The sequence below is a fragment of the Callorhinus ursinus genome, unplaced genomic scaffold, assembly GCF_003265705.2.
Source record: "Callorhinus ursinus isolate GAN/ISIS: 27379988/994484 unplaced genomic scaffold, GSC_fseal_2.0 scaffold9, whole genome shotgun sequence".
In the NCBI taxonomy this organism is placed as follows: Eukaryota; Metazoa; Chordata; class Mammalia; order Carnivora; family Otariidae; genus Callorhinus; species Callorhinus ursinus.
This window is the reverse complement of record NW_027397071.1, coordinates 61,505,481-61,528,638: the sequence shown is the minus strand read 5'-3', so window position 1 is coordinate 61,528,638 and position 23,158 is coordinate 61,505,481. Positions and strand designations below refer to the sequence as shown.

Sequence of the window (23,158 nt, the reverse complement as noted above, 5' to 3'; positions counted from 1 at the left end):
GCCATTAAAGCAGTTTTGTTTTCTAATTTAAATACTAATTTTTGTGTGTATAATCCACTGATTAGAACCCTAAAGGAAAGGAAGAATGAATGGCACCACAGATGCCTAAGAATCTAGAAGAATCTCTTTATTTTCTGGTAGTATCTGAGGCCCAGAGCAGAGGAGTGACCTATCTACAGTCATACAGTGATTCTGTGGCAGAGCTGGGGCTACAACTCAGATATCTTGACTCATTACCCCTCAATTCCTTCCACAGCACCCACTGGAAAATATAACACCCTACTTTTGCTTAATTCAAGACTACCATTACCTGATTTCCCACCACTGGTTTTCCATGGGGAAAAAAAAAAGAAAGAAAGAAAGAAAGAAAGAATGAAAGCCATATATATTAACACCAGTGGTTTACTCAACTATCACAAGAGTCCCAATTAGCACCCTGGATTTACCCCTGCCTGTACAATAGCAATTAATTCAAAGCCATAGTTAACAGCAACTTCACAACTCAGAGGCCACACAAGCAGACCATATGTTTGACTGCATGACCAGAGCTCAAAAACACCCTCATAGAAGTCATTAAAATATTAACTGGAACCATCCTCCCAGTATAAAAGGTCAAAGTTCAACACCACGACTCAATTACTACTAGTAAAAGGGACTACTATACAAGGGACACCTTGCTTTCTGTCACCTTTCCATAAAATGAAAAATATCTATATAACTAAAATGGAACTGGACATTTTCATCACTTACTAGAACAAGACCAAAACAAGTTGAAAAGACTATCTTATTACCAAGACATCCCCTCAGTCCTTTTCTAGCAAGTGATCACTAGTAATACCAAATCCAAAAATATTTCAACCTTCTCCAACTATATTTATACATGGCCTGAAAGCTTTGGCGCTATTTCCCTTACCTAGAATATTTTTTCTTCTGCTCTTCACTTGAATGGCTCCTCAACCACCATGTCTCAGCTTAAACAGTAAATCTTCGGAGAGGCCTTTCCTGAGCTTACAATCTACAGTAGCCACCCAATTCTTATCATGTCACTCTATTTCAGTTCTCTAGAAAGTACTTATTATCACCTAATATTTTTTCTTACGTTTTTATACTTTGTTGCCTGTCCCCCCACCTCTACACATACTATATTGTAAACCCCATGAAAGCAGGCACTTTGTCATCTTGTTCCTTATTGTATCCCTAGTACCTAGAATAATAACTTAACACATTGTAAGATGGTACTCAATCTGTATCTGGTAAATGAGTGAATAATAGACATCCTTCATGAATAACATGATAGATGGACTCTCAATTTATCTGAAAAACACTTTATGATGAATTTGACAATTAGCACAACAGCCAATGGAGAGACTACAAATGCATGGACCAGAAATCACATTCCTCAATTAGTCATGAAACTTTTCTTATTCATTACAAAAATATTTGTTATTAAGGGCTTTTTACATACATACAACTTCATAAACTGAGGAAGATGTTCATTAAGAATGTTCTTGCTTTTCACAGCTCAGGATCTGGTTGGAGAAGACAGCCATACATGAAATAACACTAAGGAAACAAGTCTCAGGGAGGAAAAATGTTGCCTGAGGCCAAAAAGCCAGTGTAGGGCAAATATAGAACTGAATAGTCTATAAAGCCAGAGCTTCTTCCATTACTCCATATTTTGATGAAGAAAAACCATAAGGAACATTGGACAAAAATAAAGCCTAACCTCATGCCAAGAAGTGCAGATTATCTAGCTCGTTACATTTATGAAACATTTTTAAGATCTTCTGTTCCCCAGATATTTAATCTCCATTCTGCATAATGCTTCATATCCCACCACTAGAACTTCACTCCTTAGCTTTGGTCTTTAAGAGGCAAATATCCTTACGACTGTGTCACTTCACAATATTTATTCTACAAATATTTCTAAGTACCTAGTATGTTTTAGGCACTCTTTTAGCTGCTGACAATATACCAGTGAACAAAAAAAGTCCCTGATTGCTTATAGCTTTACATTGTGATAAAGAAAATGAACAAGAAATATTAATATATTACTAAAGTAATGCATTGCAGTGATAAAGCAAGATAAAGGGAGAAAGTATGACAGAGGGGCTGTTTTAGACAGGGGGATCAAGAAAAGTCTCTCTGAGGATGTGACATTTGAGTAGGGGACTGAATAAAGTAAAGAAATAAGCCAAGTTGATTATTGATGGAAGATCATTCCAGGCAGGGGAACAGGCAAATGCCCTGAAGTGGAAGCACATTTAGAATGTTTAAAGAAGAGCAAGTAGGCCAGTGCGGCTGGCAAGCTATGAGCCAGAAGGAGAGTGATAAGAGAGAGATGAAATGAGGGAGAAGGTCAGGAACACGATTATGTAAATCCTTCATAGGTCATAGTAAGGAACTTGGCTTTTATTCTAGGTGTGATGAAAAGCTAGTAGAGGGGTTTGAGCAGGGGAAAAACATAATCAAGTTATGTTTTTCAAAAGAGGGCTACTGGTTCATTTAAATATTAGTAACACCATTTGAATTTGGAGAGAAATGCCATTTGAACGTAGTGGATTAGGGACAGGGGAAAAAGAGATCATTAAATGGTAAAGCTGAGAGTGGCAAAGAAAAGTTTACCTACTCATTTTTATAGTCTCTGGTTACAAGTTGAGATAATTTTCTTACATTATCTTTTTCTGGTTTTGGTATCAAGATTCTATGAGCATTATAAGATAGGCAGCAATCCCTCTGGGAAGAATTTAAGATTGGAATATTCTGTTTCATGAAGATTTAGTAAAATTTCACCATGGAAATCCTCTGGGGTAGGAGAGGGGGAAGGAGTGGCATATGAAATTTTTGATTGTTAATTCAGTTTCTTTAATGGTTATCATTTTTTTCAGGTTATCTATTTCTTCTTGTACTAATTTTAGTACTTTTAATTTTATGTGAAACTCTCCATTTCATCTCAATTTCAGGTTTTATTGATATAGAGATAGATATTTTATTATTTATACATATTTATTTTTGTTTTAAAACAATTTACTAATTTCCTTTTTGTTTAGTATTAATTTAATAGTTACTTTATTAATTAAGAAATCTCTTCTGAATCTATAGTTAAGTCCCCTTTTTCATACCTGATATTTTTATTTGTACTCTTATTTTTTCCTGGCTTGACTTTCTAAGAAAAGAGTTAATTTGCTGTTGATTACCTCTATCAATAATTTCTGCTACTTAGTATTTCTTTCCTTCTGTTTTCTTCTGACTTACTCTGTTGTTATTTCTCTATTTTCTTAAGCTGAACAACAATTCATTGTTTTCTATCTTCCTTGTCTTCTAATTAGTGGACTTAAGATTACACATTTCCCTCTAAGTACCACTTTTGCTGTATTCTAAGTTTTAGTACTAGCACTCTCATTTATGTTCACTTCTAAATATCTAGTGGTTGTTATTATGATTTCATTTTGACCCATAATTCTGAAATAAATCGTTTGTAGTATCCAAATATATGGAGAATCTCAGAGATATCTTTTATTATTACTTCACCTCTAATTTTATTGCATAATGGTCAGAGAATGAAGTCAGTATGATAGTGATTCTTTGATACTGGCTTTGTGTTCTAGGAATGGCCAATTTTCATAAGTATTCCATTTATGTTTAACTTGGCTATTCAAATCTTCTATAGCCTGCAAAAATGTATTGCTTAATTCATCAGTTTCTGAAACATGTTTGTATATGACTGTGGTTGATCTATTTCTCTTTGTAATTCTGCCAATTTTGCTGATTTGTGCACACAAGTTCACAACTGTCCTATCTTCTTGGTAAACTGGACCTCATTGCTATCTGCCTTAAATTCAATTTTATGTGGGGACGCCTGGGTGGCTCAGTTGGTTAAGCATCTGCCTTCAGCTCAGGTCATGATCCCAGGGTCCTGGGATCGAGTCCCACATCGGGCTCCCTGCTCAGCGGGGAGCCTGCTTCTCCCTCTGCCTGCCACTCCCCCTGCTTGTATGCTTTCTGTCTCTCTCTCTCTCTGACAAGTAAATAAATAAAATCTTTAAAAAAAATTCAATTTTATGTGATACTAGTATTGCTATACATTCTTTTAACTAAGATTTGTCTAGAATATCATTTTCTGTCCCTTTATTTTCTCTTTTCTATGCCATTTCTTCAAATGATTCTCCGGTAAACAACATATAGTGGACTATTTCTAAAATCCTATTTGAGAGCTTTTATCTTTAATAGCAGAATTTAAAACTTTACTGAGATTTTGATATACTTGATTTTTTTTTTGCTACCATATTTTCTGCTCTCTACTCTCCTTGTTTTCCTGTGCTTCTTTTTCATATTACTGCTTGCTGATGTATTGACTAAGTTTTCCCATTTTCTTTTTTCTTCTATAAGTATGCAGGTTATTTTTCTTTACCATTATTCCCCTCTATCTTCTATCGTTCCTACTCTCTCAAATCTGCTAGCTAACTTCAAATACTTAATCCCTGGATTCTACTCTGCCTCCCTGCTATGGAGCGAACTGCATTTTCCCCCTTCCCAACCAGAATTCTTATGTTGAAGCCCTAACCCCCAACATAACTATTTGGAGACAGTCTTTAAGAAGTAATTGAGATTAAATGAGGTCGTAAAGGTGGGGCCCTACTCCGACAGATTTGGTGTCTTTATAAGAGGGAGACCAGAACTCACTTGCTCAATTGCACATACCTACTATCTTTTTTTTCTCTCTCTCTTAATCTCTGCCATGTGAAGACACAGCAAGAAGGCAGTTGTCTGCAAGCTAGAAGAAAACTCTCTCCAAAAACCAAAACTTGCTGGAAACTTGATCTTGAAACTTTCAGTCTCAAGAACTGTGAGAAATAAATGTCTGTTGTTTAAGCCACCCAGTCCATGGTATTTTGTTACAGTAGCTCGAGCTAAGCCACTCCTGTACCCTTTTTGGCCAATAGTTCTTTTTTGGTTTTAATTTTCCAAATTTTCCTTATCTGCTGTCTCTTTCTCCTCATACTTCTAATTCTCCAGTCTCTTGACCCTACTCATCCCTCAACTTCTCCTTCCGTTCACAGTTGACTTTTCTGAAATAACAGTAATTGCAATTCCTCATTTCTCCCTTATTCCTTAAAATCTACTATAATCTGGTTCTCATTCTTATCTATCAAAAATAATCTCAACAAAGTCATCAATTAATATGCCAAACTCAATGACCTTTTAAATAATTATCATCCTAATTGGAATACACTGCTGTATTTTGCACCATTGTACATTTGAAACAAAAAATATAGGAAATAGTATAGATTTCTCAGGATTTTCTCACTTTTAGACATATGACTTTGAATTACATATGGATACACACTGGTGAAAAGCTCCATTGGCAACTAGGATATATGGGTTGATAAACAGATCATGTGTCATCTATACATATTTGGAAAATGAAGGACTAAGAGTAGATATCAGGGAGAAGTTACAGTAGGAAAGACTGCTGAGAACAGAACTCTCAGGAACACCAGCCTTTAGAGCAGATGAAAACAGAAGCTTACTGAATGAATCAACCTGAGTGGCAGACAGAACATTAAGAGTAGTATCTAAGCAAAATTTCTGTAAAGAGACAAATTAAGAAAAAGCCTAACATTTTTAATGAATAGGTTGTAAGCTACTTGAGGACAGGGCTTATCCAGCATGTAATAATTAAATCTTTGGTGAATTAAATCTTATAATATGAAACATGTGTAATTAACAGGTTATCTTTGCTTTGCTACTTTTACTATGATTTACAGTATAGTTTGAAGTTTTGCCATTGGGGTACTGCTTCATTTTTCTATTAATTTGTGAAATGTGATCTATTAAGAAGTGTTTTTAAATGATTTTCAACTGTTATAAAGGTTATGATTAAAGAGATTGCTCTTATATTCTCAGAAAGCTTCATATTCTGTTTTCTGAAAAATATAATTTACTTTAAAATAATTCTAAATGTAATTATAGACACGCATATCATAATTTTCTGCTCTTAATGTTTTAATTTTTCAGAAATTGTAAATACAAAAAAAAAGACTCAATTACCAGGCACCCCCTAGTGGCAGTATAAAATCAACAAAAAAATTCTTATAGGACATGGTTTATAAAATGTAGTGTTCTCTAGATCTACAGTTCTCACCAAACCTTGAGAATGAAATGGTTTGTCAGTAAACAATTTAAAAGCATGTCATTTTATATCTACATTTTACTAAATGATTAAGGATACACTGAAAAAGAAGCGAATCACACACTGAAGTTTCATGAATACTCCTGAGAAGAATTACAATGAGTGAAATAATGTATATAAATGACCTTCAAAAAGTATATAACAAATTACAAGACTGAAAAAAAAAATTTCTTTCTAAACAACTGCCTCCAAAAGAAAAGGCACCTTTAGGGTAAAGTCTTGTAAATTTCTGTTGAGGGTCTGAAAACTATACTAGATGGAGACTCACAAGGAGACTTCAGAGTCGGAAGTATTTACTGTTGACCCTGAATGATCCAAAACTCTTCTACACACCTCAATTTCTTCATTTATAAAATAGATGCATCAAAATCAACCTGCATCCCTGTAGGCTTATGGTAAGACTCAAGGAACAGTTGAATGAAAAGGATTACTAATGGTATTTATTAGCATAAACAAATTATTTTAATTATTGTGCTTTGTGATTTATGCTTTCGCATATAATGTACCACTAATGCTTACTGCATTTTTACAACCGCTTTGACAACTAAAAACAATGCTTCCCATTTTATAATAAATGAAAAATCTAGGGTCCCAACTCAACTGGGAGAGTAACCCAGGCTTTTTCTCATTATACTTAAATCTTGGCATCCTTTGTCTGGAGAGAGATTTTAATCATAACGCTTTTCTGACTTGGTTATAATAAATTTTATTTAGGAGTGACATAATACCAGTATTTTCTAGTCCATTTAGAGAAGACACATACTTTTTTTTTTTAAGATTCTATTTATTTATTTATTTGTGAGAGACCATGCATGAGAGAGAGCTAGAGAAAGCATGAGCAGGAAGGAGAGGGAGAAGCAGACTCCCTGCTGAGCTGAGCAGGGAGCTTGACGCCTGACACGGGGCTCAATCCCAGGATCCTGGGATCATGACCTAAGCTGAAGGCAGACACTTAACCAACTGACCCAGGCACCCCATTAAGAGAAGACGGATACTTTATAAAGGAAAAAATCTAATGGTAGAATCCAGCAGCAGAACCTCATTATAATTGGTTATTATCCAATTCCCCTCCATTTTCCAATATACATTGACTCATCTCAGACAAAAACAAAACCAATTAAGCATCAAACCAACCACGTAAATAAAATATACTACTTTTTCAAAATTCCTAAATCTGAGATAAAGAAAGGGACCAGTTATTATATACATAATAATATCTCCTACTTATGACAACCAATTCCAGAGCTCTTCTATTAATTTGCCAATTCTCAAACAACATTAAGAATCACAGTTATCCTTTATTTTCTTTTTTTTAGATTACAAATTAGGTAACAAATTACAAATTTTATCTACCATATTAGAGAACACAGTATGTTATATAACTCAATAGGAAATTGTTTTTAGACTCTATAGTTAAGATGTCAAAAACTTATTTTTATTTGTTGAAACTAAAAATAAAAATCACAAGTTAAAAATAATTATAACCATTAATTTAAGGTTCTGCATGGATTTTTTAATTGTCTCCCATGAAATCAAAATTAAAATATACATCACCAAATAATCCCTACTTTTATAGAAAGATATATTAGATTAACCCATTAAAAGAAAAACAACTTGGATTTTAGTTAGATTTTAATAAAATGTGCATTAACATGATTTTTCATTAAGAGGAGCTTCTACATGTCCCTCCTCCCACTCCCCAGATACTCTGTGCATTTATGTCTTCTGTTTGGCTTTGAATTTTTTTTGCCATACTGTTCCAACAAAGGAAACAGCATCATTATAACTTGGTAAAAATCCATTAAGCCAGGTTGGAAGATGGTAGCAGAGTAGAAGGACCCTAGGCTTGCCTTGTCCCAGGAATACAACTAGGTAATTATCAAATCATCCTAAACACCCCAGAAATTCTTCTGAAGACTGGGAGAACAAACTCAACAACTAAAGGTAGAGAAGAGGCCATATCAAAGAAGGTAGGCTGTGCGGAGACATGGTTTGGGGAGAAAAAGAGACTGTGGCTGCCACAGTGGGGAGGACGTCTGGGTCCTGGAGAAGAGTGACTAGCACACAGGATAGCACAAGGGGAAAATGAATCCCCATAGCAGGTGGCTGGGAAAGCAAGAAGGTCCGAATTTCATGAGTTCCTGCAACAAAGCAGGCCCTAAAGCCTGGAGTTCTAAAGGTCAGCAGACTTGGCTGGAATTGAACCCATGAGGGCATTAAGCTGCTCTCGGAGCAGCAAACAACCCAAGGACACAGAGTAGAAACAGTGATCTGAAGAGCACCTAGGCACAGAGTGGGTAGGCTATTTGCTCATTTCAGAGTGCATCCCAGAGAAGCAGCATTCACGGAGACACCACTCCAGGAACAAAGGAACTGGCCAGCACTATTTCACTACCTGCCCTCACCATGAACACAAGGCCACCTGCAGGAACCAGCACAGCACGGACACTCGTACCTAACCAAGCCACACAACCCATGCTCCTGAAGAACCACCCTCCCAATAATGCTTGCATCAGTCCAGTGTGATGGCCTCCTGCTCCAGAAGACCAGCCCAAACCTGTGCTCACACCATGTCTCCAAACATGGGAGTTTTGTGGAGCCTCAGTTCCGTAGTGGTGGTGACAGGTCTCATGTCACAAATATACCAGAGCACACCTAATTAAAAAGTGCCACATTCAGGCCAAGGACCAAACACCGCGCACAATAAGCAAAGAGAGCCTCTACAGACGACTGACCTGAAGATAAAGCAGCCAGGAAAAACAAGAGAGCACATGCAGCACACAATGGAGACACACCTGGAAGTGTCAGGCCCTGGGGAACAGGAAAGACAACACTGCATGGCACTAGAGGGTTTCTTAATAAAGCCATTACCCTCAAGAACAGTAGGTATTGATGACTCCTAACATACAAGAACAGGCACAGAGACTTAGACAAAATGAGAAGACAGAAATATTTATCCCAAATTAAAGAACAGGACAAGTCCATAGCCAGAGAACTAGGCAAAACAGATATGAGTAACATGCCTGGTAGAGAATATAAGGTAGTGATAAGGATACACCCTGGATTTGAGAAAAGACTGGAGGGCATAAGTGAGACCTTTAACACAGAGATAAGAAATAACATAGCAGAGATAAAGAGATCAATAAATGAAATGAGAAACACACTTCATGGAATGAACAGCTTCTAAAAAAAGCAGAGGAACAAATTAATGACCTAGAACAGAGTAATAGAAAGTATCAAGATGAACAAAAGAGAGAAAAAAATTATGCAAAACAAGAAAAGACTTGGGGAACTCAGTGACTAAATCAAATGTAATACCATTTGAGAGAAAAGGGGGCAGAGAAATTATTTGAAGAAATAAGAGATGAAAATAGAGGCGCTTGCGTGGCTCAGTCAGTTAAGCATCTGCCTTCCACTCAGGTCATGATCCTGGGGTCCTGGGAGTGAGCCCCGTGTCAGGCTCCCTGCTCAGCAGGGGGGCCTGATTCTCCCTCTTCCTCTCCCTCTGCCCCTGCTCATGCTCTCTCTCTTGCTATCTTTCTTTCAAATAAATAAATAAAATATTTTTTAAAATAGCTGAAAACATTCTTAATCTGGGGAAGGAAACAGATATCCATATCCAGGAGAGGCACAGAAAACTCCCATTAAAATCAACAAAAGCAGATTCACACCAACACATAATTAAACTATTGCAAAATACAGTAATGAAGAAAAATTTCTAAAGCAGCAAGAAAAAGAAGACAGTAACTTACATGGGAAAACCCATAAGACAAGCAGGGGATTTTTCAGCTGAAACATTCTAAACCAGAAGGGAGTGGCTGAATGGAAAAAGTCTGCAGCCAAGAGTACTCTATCCAGGAAGGCTATCATCAAAATAGGAGACACAAAGAGTTTCCCAGACAAACTAAAATGAAAGGAGTTCAAGACCACTGAGGCAGCCTGCAAGAAATATTAGAAGGGACTCTTTGAGTAGAAAGGAGAGACCAAAAGTGACAGCATAACAGCAGGAAACACAAAAGCAGTAAAAATGAATATTTCTGTAAAAAGCCAGTCAAGGAACTCATAATATAAAAGAATGTAATATATGACACCATATACCTCAAATGTGGGGAGGAGTAAAAAAAATGGGTTCAAATTTAAATCATGATCAACTTAATATAGCTATATGCAGAAGACATTGTATACAAACCTAATGGTAACCACAAATCAAAAACTACTAATGTATATGCAAAGTATAAAGAGAAAGAAAAATATATCACCAAAGAAAACCAGAAGACCATGAAAGAAAGACAAGAAAGGATCAGAGAAAATCTTCAGAAACACCTACAAAACAAGTAATAAAATGACAACATTAAAATAGACTAAATGCTCCAATCAAAAAATAAAGGGTGATGGAATGGATAAAAAAACAAGACCCATCTATAGGATGCCTACTAGAGACTCATTTTAGATCTAAAGAGTCCCATACACTGAAAGTGAGGGAATGGAGAAACATTTATCATGCAAATGGATGTCAAAAGAAAGCCAAAGTAGCAATACTTGTATCAAACAAAATAGCCTTTAAAACAAAGACTGTAAAAAGAGATAAAGGAGGACTCTATATAATAATAAAGGGGACAATCCAGCAGAAAGGGGACAATCCAACAAGAAAATATAACAAATACAAATATTTCTGTACCCAATACATAAAACAGTTAACAACAAGCATAAAGGAACTAATCAATAAAAATACAATAATAATAGGAGACTTTAACACCCTCACTCACATCAGTGGACAGATCTAAACAGATTACCAACAAGGAAACAATGGCTTTGAATGACACACTGGACCAGAGGGATTTAACAGATACATTCAGAACATTTCATCCTAAAACAGCAGAATACACATTCTTTCCAAGTGCACATGGAACACTCTCCAGCATAAATCACATATTAGGCAAAACAAAACAGGCCACATCAAATTTAAAAAGAAGTCATACCATGCATCTTTTCTGACTACAACACTATGAAACTAGAAGTCAACCACAAGATAAAATCTGGAGGGGCGCCTGGGTGGCTCAGTCGTTAAGCGGCTGCCTTGGGCTGGGGGCGTGATCCCAGGGTGCTGGGATCGAGCCCCACATTGGGCTCCCTGCTCCGCAGGAACCCTGCTTCTCCCTCTCCCACTCCCCTGCTTGCATTCCCTCTCTCACTATGTGTCTCTCTCTCTCAAATAAATAAATAAAATCTTAAAAAAAAAAAAGAAAAAATCTGGAAAGACCACGAATACATGGAGGTTAAATAACATGTTACTAAACAATGAATGGGTCAACAAAGAAGTAAGAAATAAAAAAAAGTACATGGAAACAAATGAAAATGAAAACACAATGGTTCAAAACCTTTGGGATGCAGCAAAAGTGGTTCTAAGAGGGAAGTTTACAGCAATATAGGCCTACCTCAGGAAGCAAGAAAAATCTCAAATAAATAACCTAACCTTAGACCTAAAGGAGCTAGAAAAACAACAAAAAACAAAACGTAAAGCCAGCAAAATGAAGGAAATAATAAAGATTACAACAAAAATAAATGAAATAGAAATTTAAAAAACAATAGAAGAGATCAATGAAACCAGGAACTGGTCCTCTGGGGGGGAAAAAAAAATCAATAAAACTGATAGACCAGATTCATCAAGAAAAAAAGAAAAGACCCAAATAAGTAAAATCACAAGTGAGAGAGGAGAAATAATAAAGACCACAGAAGTACAAACAAGTATAAGAGAATATTATGAAAAACTATATGCTCATAAATTGGACAACCTAGAAGAAATGGATTTCCTAAAAACAAACAACCTACCAAAACTTAAACAGAAAGAAAGAGAAAATTTGAACAGACCAATTACCAGTAAGGAAATTGAATCAGTAATCAAAAAATTCCCAAGAAACAAAAGTCTAGGACCAGATGGCTTCACAGGCAAATTCTACCAAACATTTGAAGAGCTAATAACCTATCCTTCTCAAACTATTCTAAAAAACAGAAATGGAAGGAAAACTTCTAAATTCATTATATGAGGCCACCAGCATTACCCTGATACCAAAACCAGATAAAAACACCACACAAAAAAGAGAACTACTGGCCAATATCTCTGATGAGCATAGATACAAATATCATTCACCACAATCAAGTGGGATTTATTCTTGGGCTGCAAGGAATGTTCAATATTTGCAAATTAATCAACATGATACACATTATCAATAAGAGAAAGGATAAGAACCATATGATCATTTCAATGGATGCAGAAAAAGCATTGGACAAAGTACAACATTCATTCCTGATAAAAACTCTCAAAAAGTAGGTTTAGAGGGAACATACAAAAGGCCATACATGACAAAACCACAGCTAACATCATCCTCAATGGGCAAAAACTGAGGACCTTTCTCCCAAAGTCAGAAAAACGACAAGGATGCCCACTCTCACCAATTCTATTCAACATATTACTCAAAGTCTTAGCCACAGCAATCAGACAACAAAAATAAATAAAAGGCATCCAGATCAGCAAGAAGTAAAACTCTCACTATTTGCATATGACATGATATCATATATAGAAAACCCAAAAGACTCCTAGAACTGACACAACAATTCAGTAAAGTTGCAGGATACAAAATCAATCTACAGAAATCTGTTACATTTCTACACACCAATAATGAAGCAGCAGAAGGAGAAATCAAGGAATCGATCCCATATACAATTGCACCAAAAACCGTTAAGATACCTAGGAATAAACCTAACAAAACAGCTGAAAGACCTGTACTCTGAAAACTATAAAACATTGATGAAAGAAACTGAAGATGACACAAAGAAATGGAAAGACATTCCATGTTCATAGATTGGAAGAATAAATGTCTCTACTACCCAAAGCAATCTACCCATTTAATGTAATCCCTATCAGAATACCAAACAAGCATTTTTCACAGAATTAGAACAAACAATCCTAAAATTTGTATGGAACCACAAAAGGCCTGAAGAGCCATAGCAACCTTGAAAAAGAAAAGCAAATCTAGGGGCATCAAAATTCCAGATTTCAAATTATTTTACAAAGCTGTAGTAATCAAAAGAGTATTCCTGGAAAAAAAAAGACACATAGACCAATGGAAAAGAACAGAAAACCCAGAAATAAACCCACACCTATATGGTCAATTAATCTATGACAAAGCAGGAAAGAATACCCAATAGTAAAAAGATGGTCTCTTCAACAAATATTGCTGAGAATATTGAACAGCAACATGCAAAAGAAACAGAACCACTTTTCTAATTCATATAGAAAAATAAATTCAAAATGGATGAAAGACCTAAATGTGAGACCTGAAACCATAAAAATCCTAGAAGATAACACAGGCATTAACTTCTCTGACATCAGCCATGGGAACTTTTTTCTACTTATGTCTCCTGAGGTAAGGGAAACAAAAACAAAAATAAACTATTGGGACTGCATCAATACCAAAAGCTTCTGCACAGTGAAGAAAACAATCAACAAAATCAAAAGGCAAACCTACAGAATGGGAGGAGATATTTGCAAATGACATTATCCAATAAAGGGTTAGTATCCTAAATATAAAGAACTTGTACAACTCAACACCCAAACACCAAATAATCCAATTAAAATATGGGCAGAAAACATGAACAGACATTTCTCCACAGAAGATACACAGATGGCCAACAGACACATGCAAAGATGCTCAACATCAGGGAAATGCAAATCAAAACCACCAGGTGATATCACCTTAACACCTGTCAGAATGGCTAAAATCAAAAAACACAAGAGACAAGTCTTGACAGGAATGTGGAGAACAAGGAACCCTCTTGCACTGTTGAGAATGCAAACTGGTACAGCCATTCTGAAAACAGTATGGAGGTCCTCAAAACGTTAAAAATAGAATTACCCCACAATCCAGCAATTGCACTACTGGGTATTTACCCAAAGAATACAAAAACACAAATTCAAAGGGATACATGCACCCGTATATTTATAGCAACATTATTTACAACAGCCAAGATACAGAAGCAGCCAAAGTGTCCACTGATGATGAATAAAGATGTGGTATATATATACAATGGAGTATTATTCAGCCATAAAATAAAATGAAATCACTATTTGCAACAACATGATGGAACTAAAGAGTATAATGCTAAGCAAACTAAGTCAATCAGAGAAAAACATATGCCATATGATTTCACTCCTATGTGGAATTTAAGAAACAAAACAAATGAGCAAAGGAGAAAAAAAGAGAGAGAGAGACATAAACCAAGAAACACACTCTTAACTATAGAGAACAAACTAATGGTTATCAGAGGGGAGGTTGGTAGGGGGATGGCTTAAATAGATGATGGGGCTTAAGGAATGCAATAGTTGTGATGAGCTCTGGGTGATGCAAAGAATTATTGAATCTCTAAATTGCACTCCTGAAACTAATATAACACTGTCGATTAACTAACTGGAATTGAAATAGAAACTTTAAAAAAATTCATAAAGCCAACTAAGGAAGACTACTTTAGTGCTATATTAAGTACTCATTCTCCAATAAAACACTGCATTTCATAAGCACTGTAAGGCCCTGCTTGCCTACGAACTGAGCAATTTGACAATCACACAATCAAAGGAAGGTCAGCCACATAGCAATGAAGAACATTTCCATTAACCCAGGAAGACATTTTGATAAATCCATTTAATCATGCAACTGGAAAGCAATAGATTATAACCAGTAATGTCTCCTATCTGCTCACAATTATGTGGATTACATACTGGGTGACAGTGATTATACTCTGTTAACTAAACTACAAAAATAATGCCCTGACTAGGTACAGAACCATACATATAACTCCTTGTTTAACTTAATCTCATGTAGTGTTGATAACAACTTACTATAAACACAAGGACTGCAAGTACTGTTTGGCTGTGTGTAATGATGTGCAAATTCAACCTCCCATTAATATGTGACCTTAACAGAAAATAAACAGTGACTGAAGAAATGTTTAAATTCTTAACCTAAAATGAACTATTAACAGACTGTCAGGGCGCCTGGGTGGCTCAGTTGGTTAAGCGACTGCCTTCGGCTCAGGTCATGATCCTGGAGTCCCGGGATCGAGTCCCGCATCGGGCTCCCTGCTCAGCAGGGAGTCTGCTTCTCCCTCTGACCCTCTTCCCTCTCATGCTCTCTCTCATTCTCTCTCTCTCAAATAAATAAATAAAATCTTAAAAAAAAAAAAAAACAGACTGTCAAATACAATTACAATAGATTTAACTTTTTTCAGTTCAGTGATTTCTACTTTGGTACAAGCCATGTTTAATTTTTTTGCTACTATCTACCTGTAATGGCATAATTTATAATAAGAAATATACATTTGGTCTTTACTCCCCCTTCCAAGAGCTCCCTAAAACCCTTGGAATTTTCTAAATGATGAGAGTGATACAGGTGGAAGGAGCAAGGGATCTTTTGTTATCATAACAAGCCCCTTTCAGCCACACAAGAGTTTGTTCATGAGTTAATGACTTTGAGAAAAAACCCTCAGGATGAGGACTGGTTGCAAGGGAAAGCAAGCAAGTGATTAGAGGGTTAGAACTTTCAGCTACCTGCATTCTCCCTGCCTCCACATTTGTAGGGAGGGCAGAGGGGCTGGAGGTTGAGTTAATTATTAATAGCCAATAATTTAGTCAGTACTGCCTATGTAATAAAGCCTCTATAAAAAACCCTAGATGAAGGGTTTTAAAGAGCTTTCACACTGGTGAACAAGAATGCATCTATGTGTGGTGAGGGTGGCACACCCCAAACTTTAAGCTCCTATGCTCAAGACACTTCCAGATCTTGTCCTATTTATCTGTTCATCTGGTTGTTCATCTATATTCTTTAAAATATGTCTTATAACAAATTGGTAATAGTAAGTAGAGCACTTTTCTGAGTTCTGTGTGTCATTCTAGCAAATTATCAAACCCAAGAAGAGGGTTGTGGGAACCTCAATGTATATCTGCTTGTTCAGAAGCACAGGAGACAACCTAGACTTGAAATAGTATCCAATGTGGGAGCAGTCTTATGGAACTGAGCCCTGAACCTATGGGATTGATGCTATCTACAGGTAGATAGTTTCAGAATTTATTTAAATTATAGAACATCAAGCTGGTATTGAAGAATTGCCACATATTTGGTAGCCAGAAGTGTTCTGTGAGTAGTACAGTAGAGAAAAACAGTAATTTTTTCCTTCTACTATATAATAATAAAAATATCTGATACATGGTAGGAAAAGTTTGAGAATATCCCAAGTTTAGGCACACAGGTCTACACAAAATCACCAAGTAGTATTTAAAAAGAAGTAAATGTGTATAAAAACTGGGAAAATCTAAAAACAACTTAAACATAGTTCTGGAATGATACTGTACTCACAAAAATTATTACTCTATCACTAACATCATGTACCACCTAGCAATAATAATGCCATAATTTAATATTAAAATCATTTAATCATTCTATAAATGTCCCAAGTTTCACTGTGAATAATGAAAAAAGAACAAGAAACTTTATTCTAAAAAGAGATAAAATCTTAATAAAAATGTTGTATCAGTTCTTTTCAAGCTGTATTCTGCAGTGCCTGATGAATTTTCCTCCAAGGTATGCCTTCTTTAGCCATGGGAGAAGCTAGAGTTCCATTTACTCAATCTCTTCCTTTAACACTAGTCCTTCCCCTTCAAACAGAACAGTATCATTTTTGACTATTTTTCCCATAACAGAGTTTTGCTAAAGATTTTCTTTGGAAAAAAAATTCCACCACTAAAATCAAACTATCCAAACCAAATAGTTTGAAATTTTATGTAGTTAATAGTTGTTGGTAAGTTAAAGCTTCAGCAAGATTTTTATTTTATTTCATTTTGATATTTATATACAGCTTAAAGCAACTTAACAATCAAGCTTTTCATTTCAGATTCTCAGGAAAAGTAAACACCTTACCCAGCATGACTAGATGATGAAGGTGGCGGCAAGTCTGGTGTAAGGACATAAAGACTGTTGTTTTTTGGCAAATGTAGCGATTTTAAGACCGTCTGAAAAAGAAAAATTAAAAACAAACAAAAAAATGACTGTTGATTGTACATTATTTTTTCCCTAAAGTTTTTAAAATTTTTTCAATATTGTAATTTTTTGAAACTTTTGACAATTTCCTAAACAGGATAATGCAGAACTATTGAAACCAAGTACCTTGTTTCTCCTATATATATATATATATATATATATATATATAAGCATAAATATGAACATTAAAAATAAAATACAAAATCTTTAGCTCATGATGAGATACAATAGATAAGAACACAGTTAAGAGTCATTAATTTCTTCGTTGAAGAAGTATATCCTTGAAACTAATAAGCACTTTGTTCCAGGATCATTATAGCAAAAATTAGCACTGTAGGTTTTTAGAGATCAAAGACTTAGAAAAGATCATAGTGAGCACCTTAACCCAATGACTTTATAGATGAGGAGCTGCAGCCTGAGAAGTAAGGTGACTTGGATGAGACCTCTAGTAAGTGTTACCTAGGTCACTTAACTCTTTCTCCAGAGAATTTTTATGTTAAAATGATCCATCCAGGGTGAATAAACTACTCTTGGGATACATCTGAACTACATCTTGAGAACCATACAAAGGTTCACTAAATTTTTCCTAACTTGACGGTAAATACTAACATAGCTCAAACCCGTTTTTTTTTTTTTTTTAAAGTAGGCTCCATGCTGGGCGTGGAGCCCAATCTCAGAACCCTGAGATCAAGAATCAAACAGTTAACTGACTCTGTCTCCTAGGCACCCCTCAAACTTTTTTTTGACAGCAAAATGCATTAAGAAACACATTTTATATCTTTATATCATAACTCAGGACATACATACTTATTCGACAGATATTTATTGAGCCACCTACTCTGTGCCAGAACTATTCCAAACACTGAGGATAAAGTGGTGAACAGCACAGTCTAAATCCCCTGATCTCTCATATAGAGCTTTACATTTTAGTAGGAATAAATAAAGTAAGTAACCTATGCAGCTGAATATTAAAAAGTGATTAATTTTTTGGACTACAGATAGATCAGAGAAGGGGGGTGAAAAATATGGGGGTGGGAAGTTATGTAATTTTAAACTGGATGATCAGGGTGGAGCTTACTTGGAATATGTGACATTTGAGCAAAAACTTAAAGGGGTGATAAAACAAATCATGAGAAAATACAGAAAAAGAATATATCAGGCAAAGAAAACAGCACAAAATGCTTAAGGAACAACAAGAAGTCCAATGTAACTGAAGTCAAATGAACACTAGTAGAGATAGGTCAGAGAGAGAACAGTCACGGTAGGGACAAGAAATGTATTGAGCTATGGGCTTTGACTTTTACTCCTAATGAAAAGGTAAACTACTGGAGTGACACGATCAGATTCACATTTAGAAAGAATCACTGTCAGCTATGTTGAAAACAGATGGGAAGGGCTTGGCAGAGGAGGGTAGAAGCACACAGAAGGCTAATGGAATATACTAAGATAAGGGTGATAATGGCTTATGTCGTGTGATGGCAGTAGAAGTGATGCAAAATAGCTATATTCTGGATATATTTTGAAGACAGTGCCAAAAAATTTCTTGACACATTGAATATGTGTTATGACAGAAAAGGAGTCGGTAATGAGCCTAAAGATTTTAGACTGAATAACTGGAAGGATGAAGTTACTATCAATTGAAATGGGAAAGAATGAAGATGAGGACTTCTATTTTGGGCAGATAAGTTTGAAATGTGTATTAGGCATTTAAGTGGAAAAGATAAGCAGCTGGATATATCAATCTGGAATTCAGGGAACAGATCTGGGGTGGAGATATAAATTAAACATATAAAACTGACTATGCACATAGATGTACTTAAAAATCATTACACCGGATAAGATCATCACTGAATTTAGTTATGTGGTCACTTCACTGGTATTTTGACAAGAGCACTAGCAATTCTCTGCCTAGACTGGGCTCAGGAGGCATTGGGAGAAATATAGACAAGAAATATAAACAAGTCTTTGGGGGAAGTTTTGTTATCAAGGGGACTAGAGGAATGGAGCGAATGCTGGAAGGAGAAGTGGGATCAAGAGAAAAATGCAAGAAAGAACATCATGTTTGTGGTTACACTCTATTAGAGGGAATGACCTACTAGAGAAAAATACTGATGATACAGGAAACACACGGAAGAATTAAGAGTGAAGTCCTTGAATAGGCCAGAGAAGACAAAGAATGTAAACTAAAGCAAATATGGAGGTGTGGTCTTTGAAAGGAGAATGGACAGGCCATCTAGAGTAACAAAAGAAGAGTATGTGTATAAGATGCAGGTAAGTAAAGAGAGAACAAGCTGGGAGCTTATAGAAATTTTCTTGTATTGCCTTTATTTTGTGACTGAAACAAAATAGGAAGTCAAGTTATCAGCTGAAAGTGAGAATAAGGGAGAAGTGCTTTAAAGGTCTGAGGAGAGGATAAGTATAAAATAACCATTTAGGATGTGGATAAACCAGGTAAATATACTGTGATTGCCTAGCAACATTAAGGGACTCTCTAAAGATCATGATCATGAATTTAATGATACACCAATGATTTTATTTGTCTGCAGCCACATTTAGCTGTAATGCACAGAATAGATGGAGTTGGATTTATTGAAAATAAGGACTTTTGTCATGCAGGATCCATAAAGAAAGAGTTGAGACTCTACGCAAGAAAGTGATTATGATTAATTGTGGGATTTAATCCACTCTAAGGAAGGGAGGACATGAAGGAGGTAATGATCACAAACAGATGGTAGAAACAATGGACTGGAGGCCTAAATAGTGTTGAAGGATTGCTGGAGTTAAGATACCAAAGAAAATGAGCTAGAAAGTAAAAGAGATAGTAAGCAGAAAATGGAAGCCTAAAATTAAGATTTGAAAATTATAATTAAATGATAGGACCACTGGAAGATATAGCTGATGCAGGATGGAGGAAAAGATTTCTGTAGGAAAGAAATTCAAGAAACTAAGAGGCCAGGGTATTGGAAGAACCACTTATAAAGATAGTTAAATTACTAAGAATTAAGGGGGGCAATTATAGACCAGAACCTAAAAATCATCAGGAAATGAGGGGAGATGACCTCAATGAATAGGTGATGACCTTTTAACATGAAATTCAAAGCTGAAGATTTTAAGAGAGGAAGGACTGATAAAGATCTGGAAGTGGAAGTGAGGTACAATAAGGACACATATTTTACCAGATAATCCAGTGGTATGATGGCTGCTAAAGAAAAGCAATTAACACTGGGAAGGCTAAAGAGAAAAAATGTCCTCAGGAAGGCAGGTTTCAGTCAGAGGAAGATGGTGAAAGGAATGTGCAGGGAAGAGGTTGACAACAGAGGGAATCTGACTAGTGATAAAATTAGTTCCACAGGGAATAGCAAACAGGTTTCAGGTATTGTAAACAAAAAAGAATAGAGACAGATAATGGCCTATGCAGAAACTATGGAAATTTGAGTGAGGGGTGATATGAGAATCTTAAGACTCCTTGCAGTGACTGGCATAAACAGTGGGAAAAGATGTAATAAAATTAGTCCTGGTTTAATCAAACAATAATGTTAAGGCTGAAAGTGTTGGAAAGCAAGTGGAGTGAATGTCTAGGAATCTCTCTTAACCCTGCAGATGGAAGTAGAGACAGGAGGCTGATCTTACCCAAACATAAAACATGAGGAACTCATTCTTGATCCCTCCACAAGAAGGTCCATCTTACTAAGCACACAGTCTTACTCCATGAACATTGGGACTTCGTTTGACTAATATTAGCTATATGTTAAGTAAAAATAACCTTACTACTTGCAATGTACTCTAACATCTTCTATTCTATTTCTTTTTTTTAATGCTGACTATAACCCACTCAATTCACTTCACAACCCATTAATGGTTTGTAACCCATGATCTGCAAAAACACTGCAGTAGGCAGTTACTTGTAACTTCACCTTTAAGTTCCAAATCTTTATATCAAATATTTGTAAGTCCTCTTGGAAGTGATCTGTGTTACTTCTCTAGAGTTAACATGCAAACAAAACACACGCATATATACATAGGAAAATTATTTTTTACCTTTCTATCTTTCATTATTTTAACTGTTGGAATACTGATAAATGTTTACTCTTACCACTTGATCAAGTCACTACTGTCCTTTTGCCACACCACCATCCAAAGTTTTTCCACTAAATCTTCACCCCAAATCACATATGGAATGATTATATAAATCGATACTTTCTTTAAGTCATTTATTTATTCATTCATTCCACAAACATTTACTCATGGGACTATGATAGAAATTGCTGGGATGGGAACCTAATTTTATACAGAGGCCTGTTAGAGAAAGTAATGTTTAAACTGAGACCTGAAGGATAAAATAGAGCCACCCATGTGAAGAACTGGGGGCAAAACATTCCAAGCAGTTGAAGGTACAGGTAAAGATATAAAGTGAGTGGGTCTATTAGAAGAATTAAAAGGGGGTTTCTATGGCTGCATCACGGAAAGTGAGGGTACAAAAGGCTGAAGATGAGGTTGCAGAGGTGAGCAGTACATAAATAATACAATGCCTTTTGAACCATGGTGAATAGCCTGAATTTTATTCAAAGTGCAGTAAAAAACTGTCTTAACAGGAGAGTGATATAATTCAATTTATGTTCTTAAAAGATCATTCTGGCTGCTGTGTGGAGAATGTAAGAAAGAACCCAGGAAAGGAAGCTGGAAAAACAATGATGAAGCTATTACACTGGTCCAGGCAAAAGATGCTAATGGCCTAGATTAGGCAGCACGATAAAAATGCTGAAAAGTGACCATAGTTCAAATATATTTTGGAGACAGAAGCTATAGGACTTACCAAAGGATTAGGTGTTGTTTGAAATGGGAAAAGACTGGATGCCCATATTTTTGGATTCAGCAGTGGCTATATAGTGCTGCTGTTTATTGGGGGGAAACTGGTAGAGAAATGGTATGGAAAGGAAAACCAAGAGCTCCATTTTAAACATGCTACCTTTAAGATGTCATAAGGTATGCAAGTACAAAAGTGAACTACCAATTTGGATACATGAATTCACAGAAGTATAACCTGGAAATATAAATTTGGGAGCAATCAGAAAATTAATGGCATAGGAATAGCAGAAATCACCTTAGGAAAAGAGTACACAGAAATAAGTAACTGAAAATATTGTTGGTGACAAAACTATGTTCAAATATTAGAACAGACAGCTTTAAGAAAATTTTCAAAATAATTGCCTTTCTCTTCACAAACTATTGAAAATGCCATGTGCAAATGATTCATATCCATAGATTTCTCAATAAATGAATAAATAAATGATACAGCTATATAAACAAATGCATTTTAGTGTTTTATTTCTGCCGAGATTGTTGATTTACTCAGATAGCATTTCTTTTTATTTTTTAACCTACGTTTCAATTACAACAGCCATGTAGCACAAGGTGTCAGCAAACTATGCCTATGGGACAAATCTATCCCACTGCCTATTTTTATATGGCCCATGAAGTTAAGGATGATTTTTACATCTTTTAAATGGTGGGGGAAAAAATCAAAAGAATATTTCATGATACGTGAAATTACATAAAATTCAAATTTTTGTGTCCATAAATAAAGACGTATTGGAAAACAGTCATGGCTCACTCTTTCACATATGGCCTATGGTTCCTTTCACACTACAACAGCAGAACTGAGTAGCTACAATGGAGACTGTATTGCCCACAAAGCCTAAAATATTTATAACCTGGTTCTGTATAGAAAGTCTGCTGACCCCTAAAATAGTACATCACTAACTTGTACCTAAATTTATAAATATCTTGCAATGTGAAATTCACATAAATACCTTATTGAAATACTCCAAACATCTCCATATACCAAATGAACTCACATATATTTATAAGCACAATGTCT

General features: G+C 35.7%; 1 protein-coding gene across 8 annotated transcripts in view; it reads right to left on the bottom strand.

Annotated features, from left to right (window-relative positions):
* The window catches only part of FAF1 (Fas associated factor 1), a 487,148-nt gene that overhangs the window by 260,158 nt on the left and 203,832 nt on the right, over positions 1-23,158 (bottom strand). For all 8 annotated transcript variants that reach the window (XM_073896766.1, XM_025871569.2, XM_025871572.2 and 5 more), the window contains one exon: positions 17,161-17,252. In XM_073896766.1, coding sequence (XP_073752867.1) covers positions 17,161-17,252 — 92 coding nt within the window. The remainder of the gene's footprint in view (positions 1-17,160; positions 17,253-23,158) is intronic.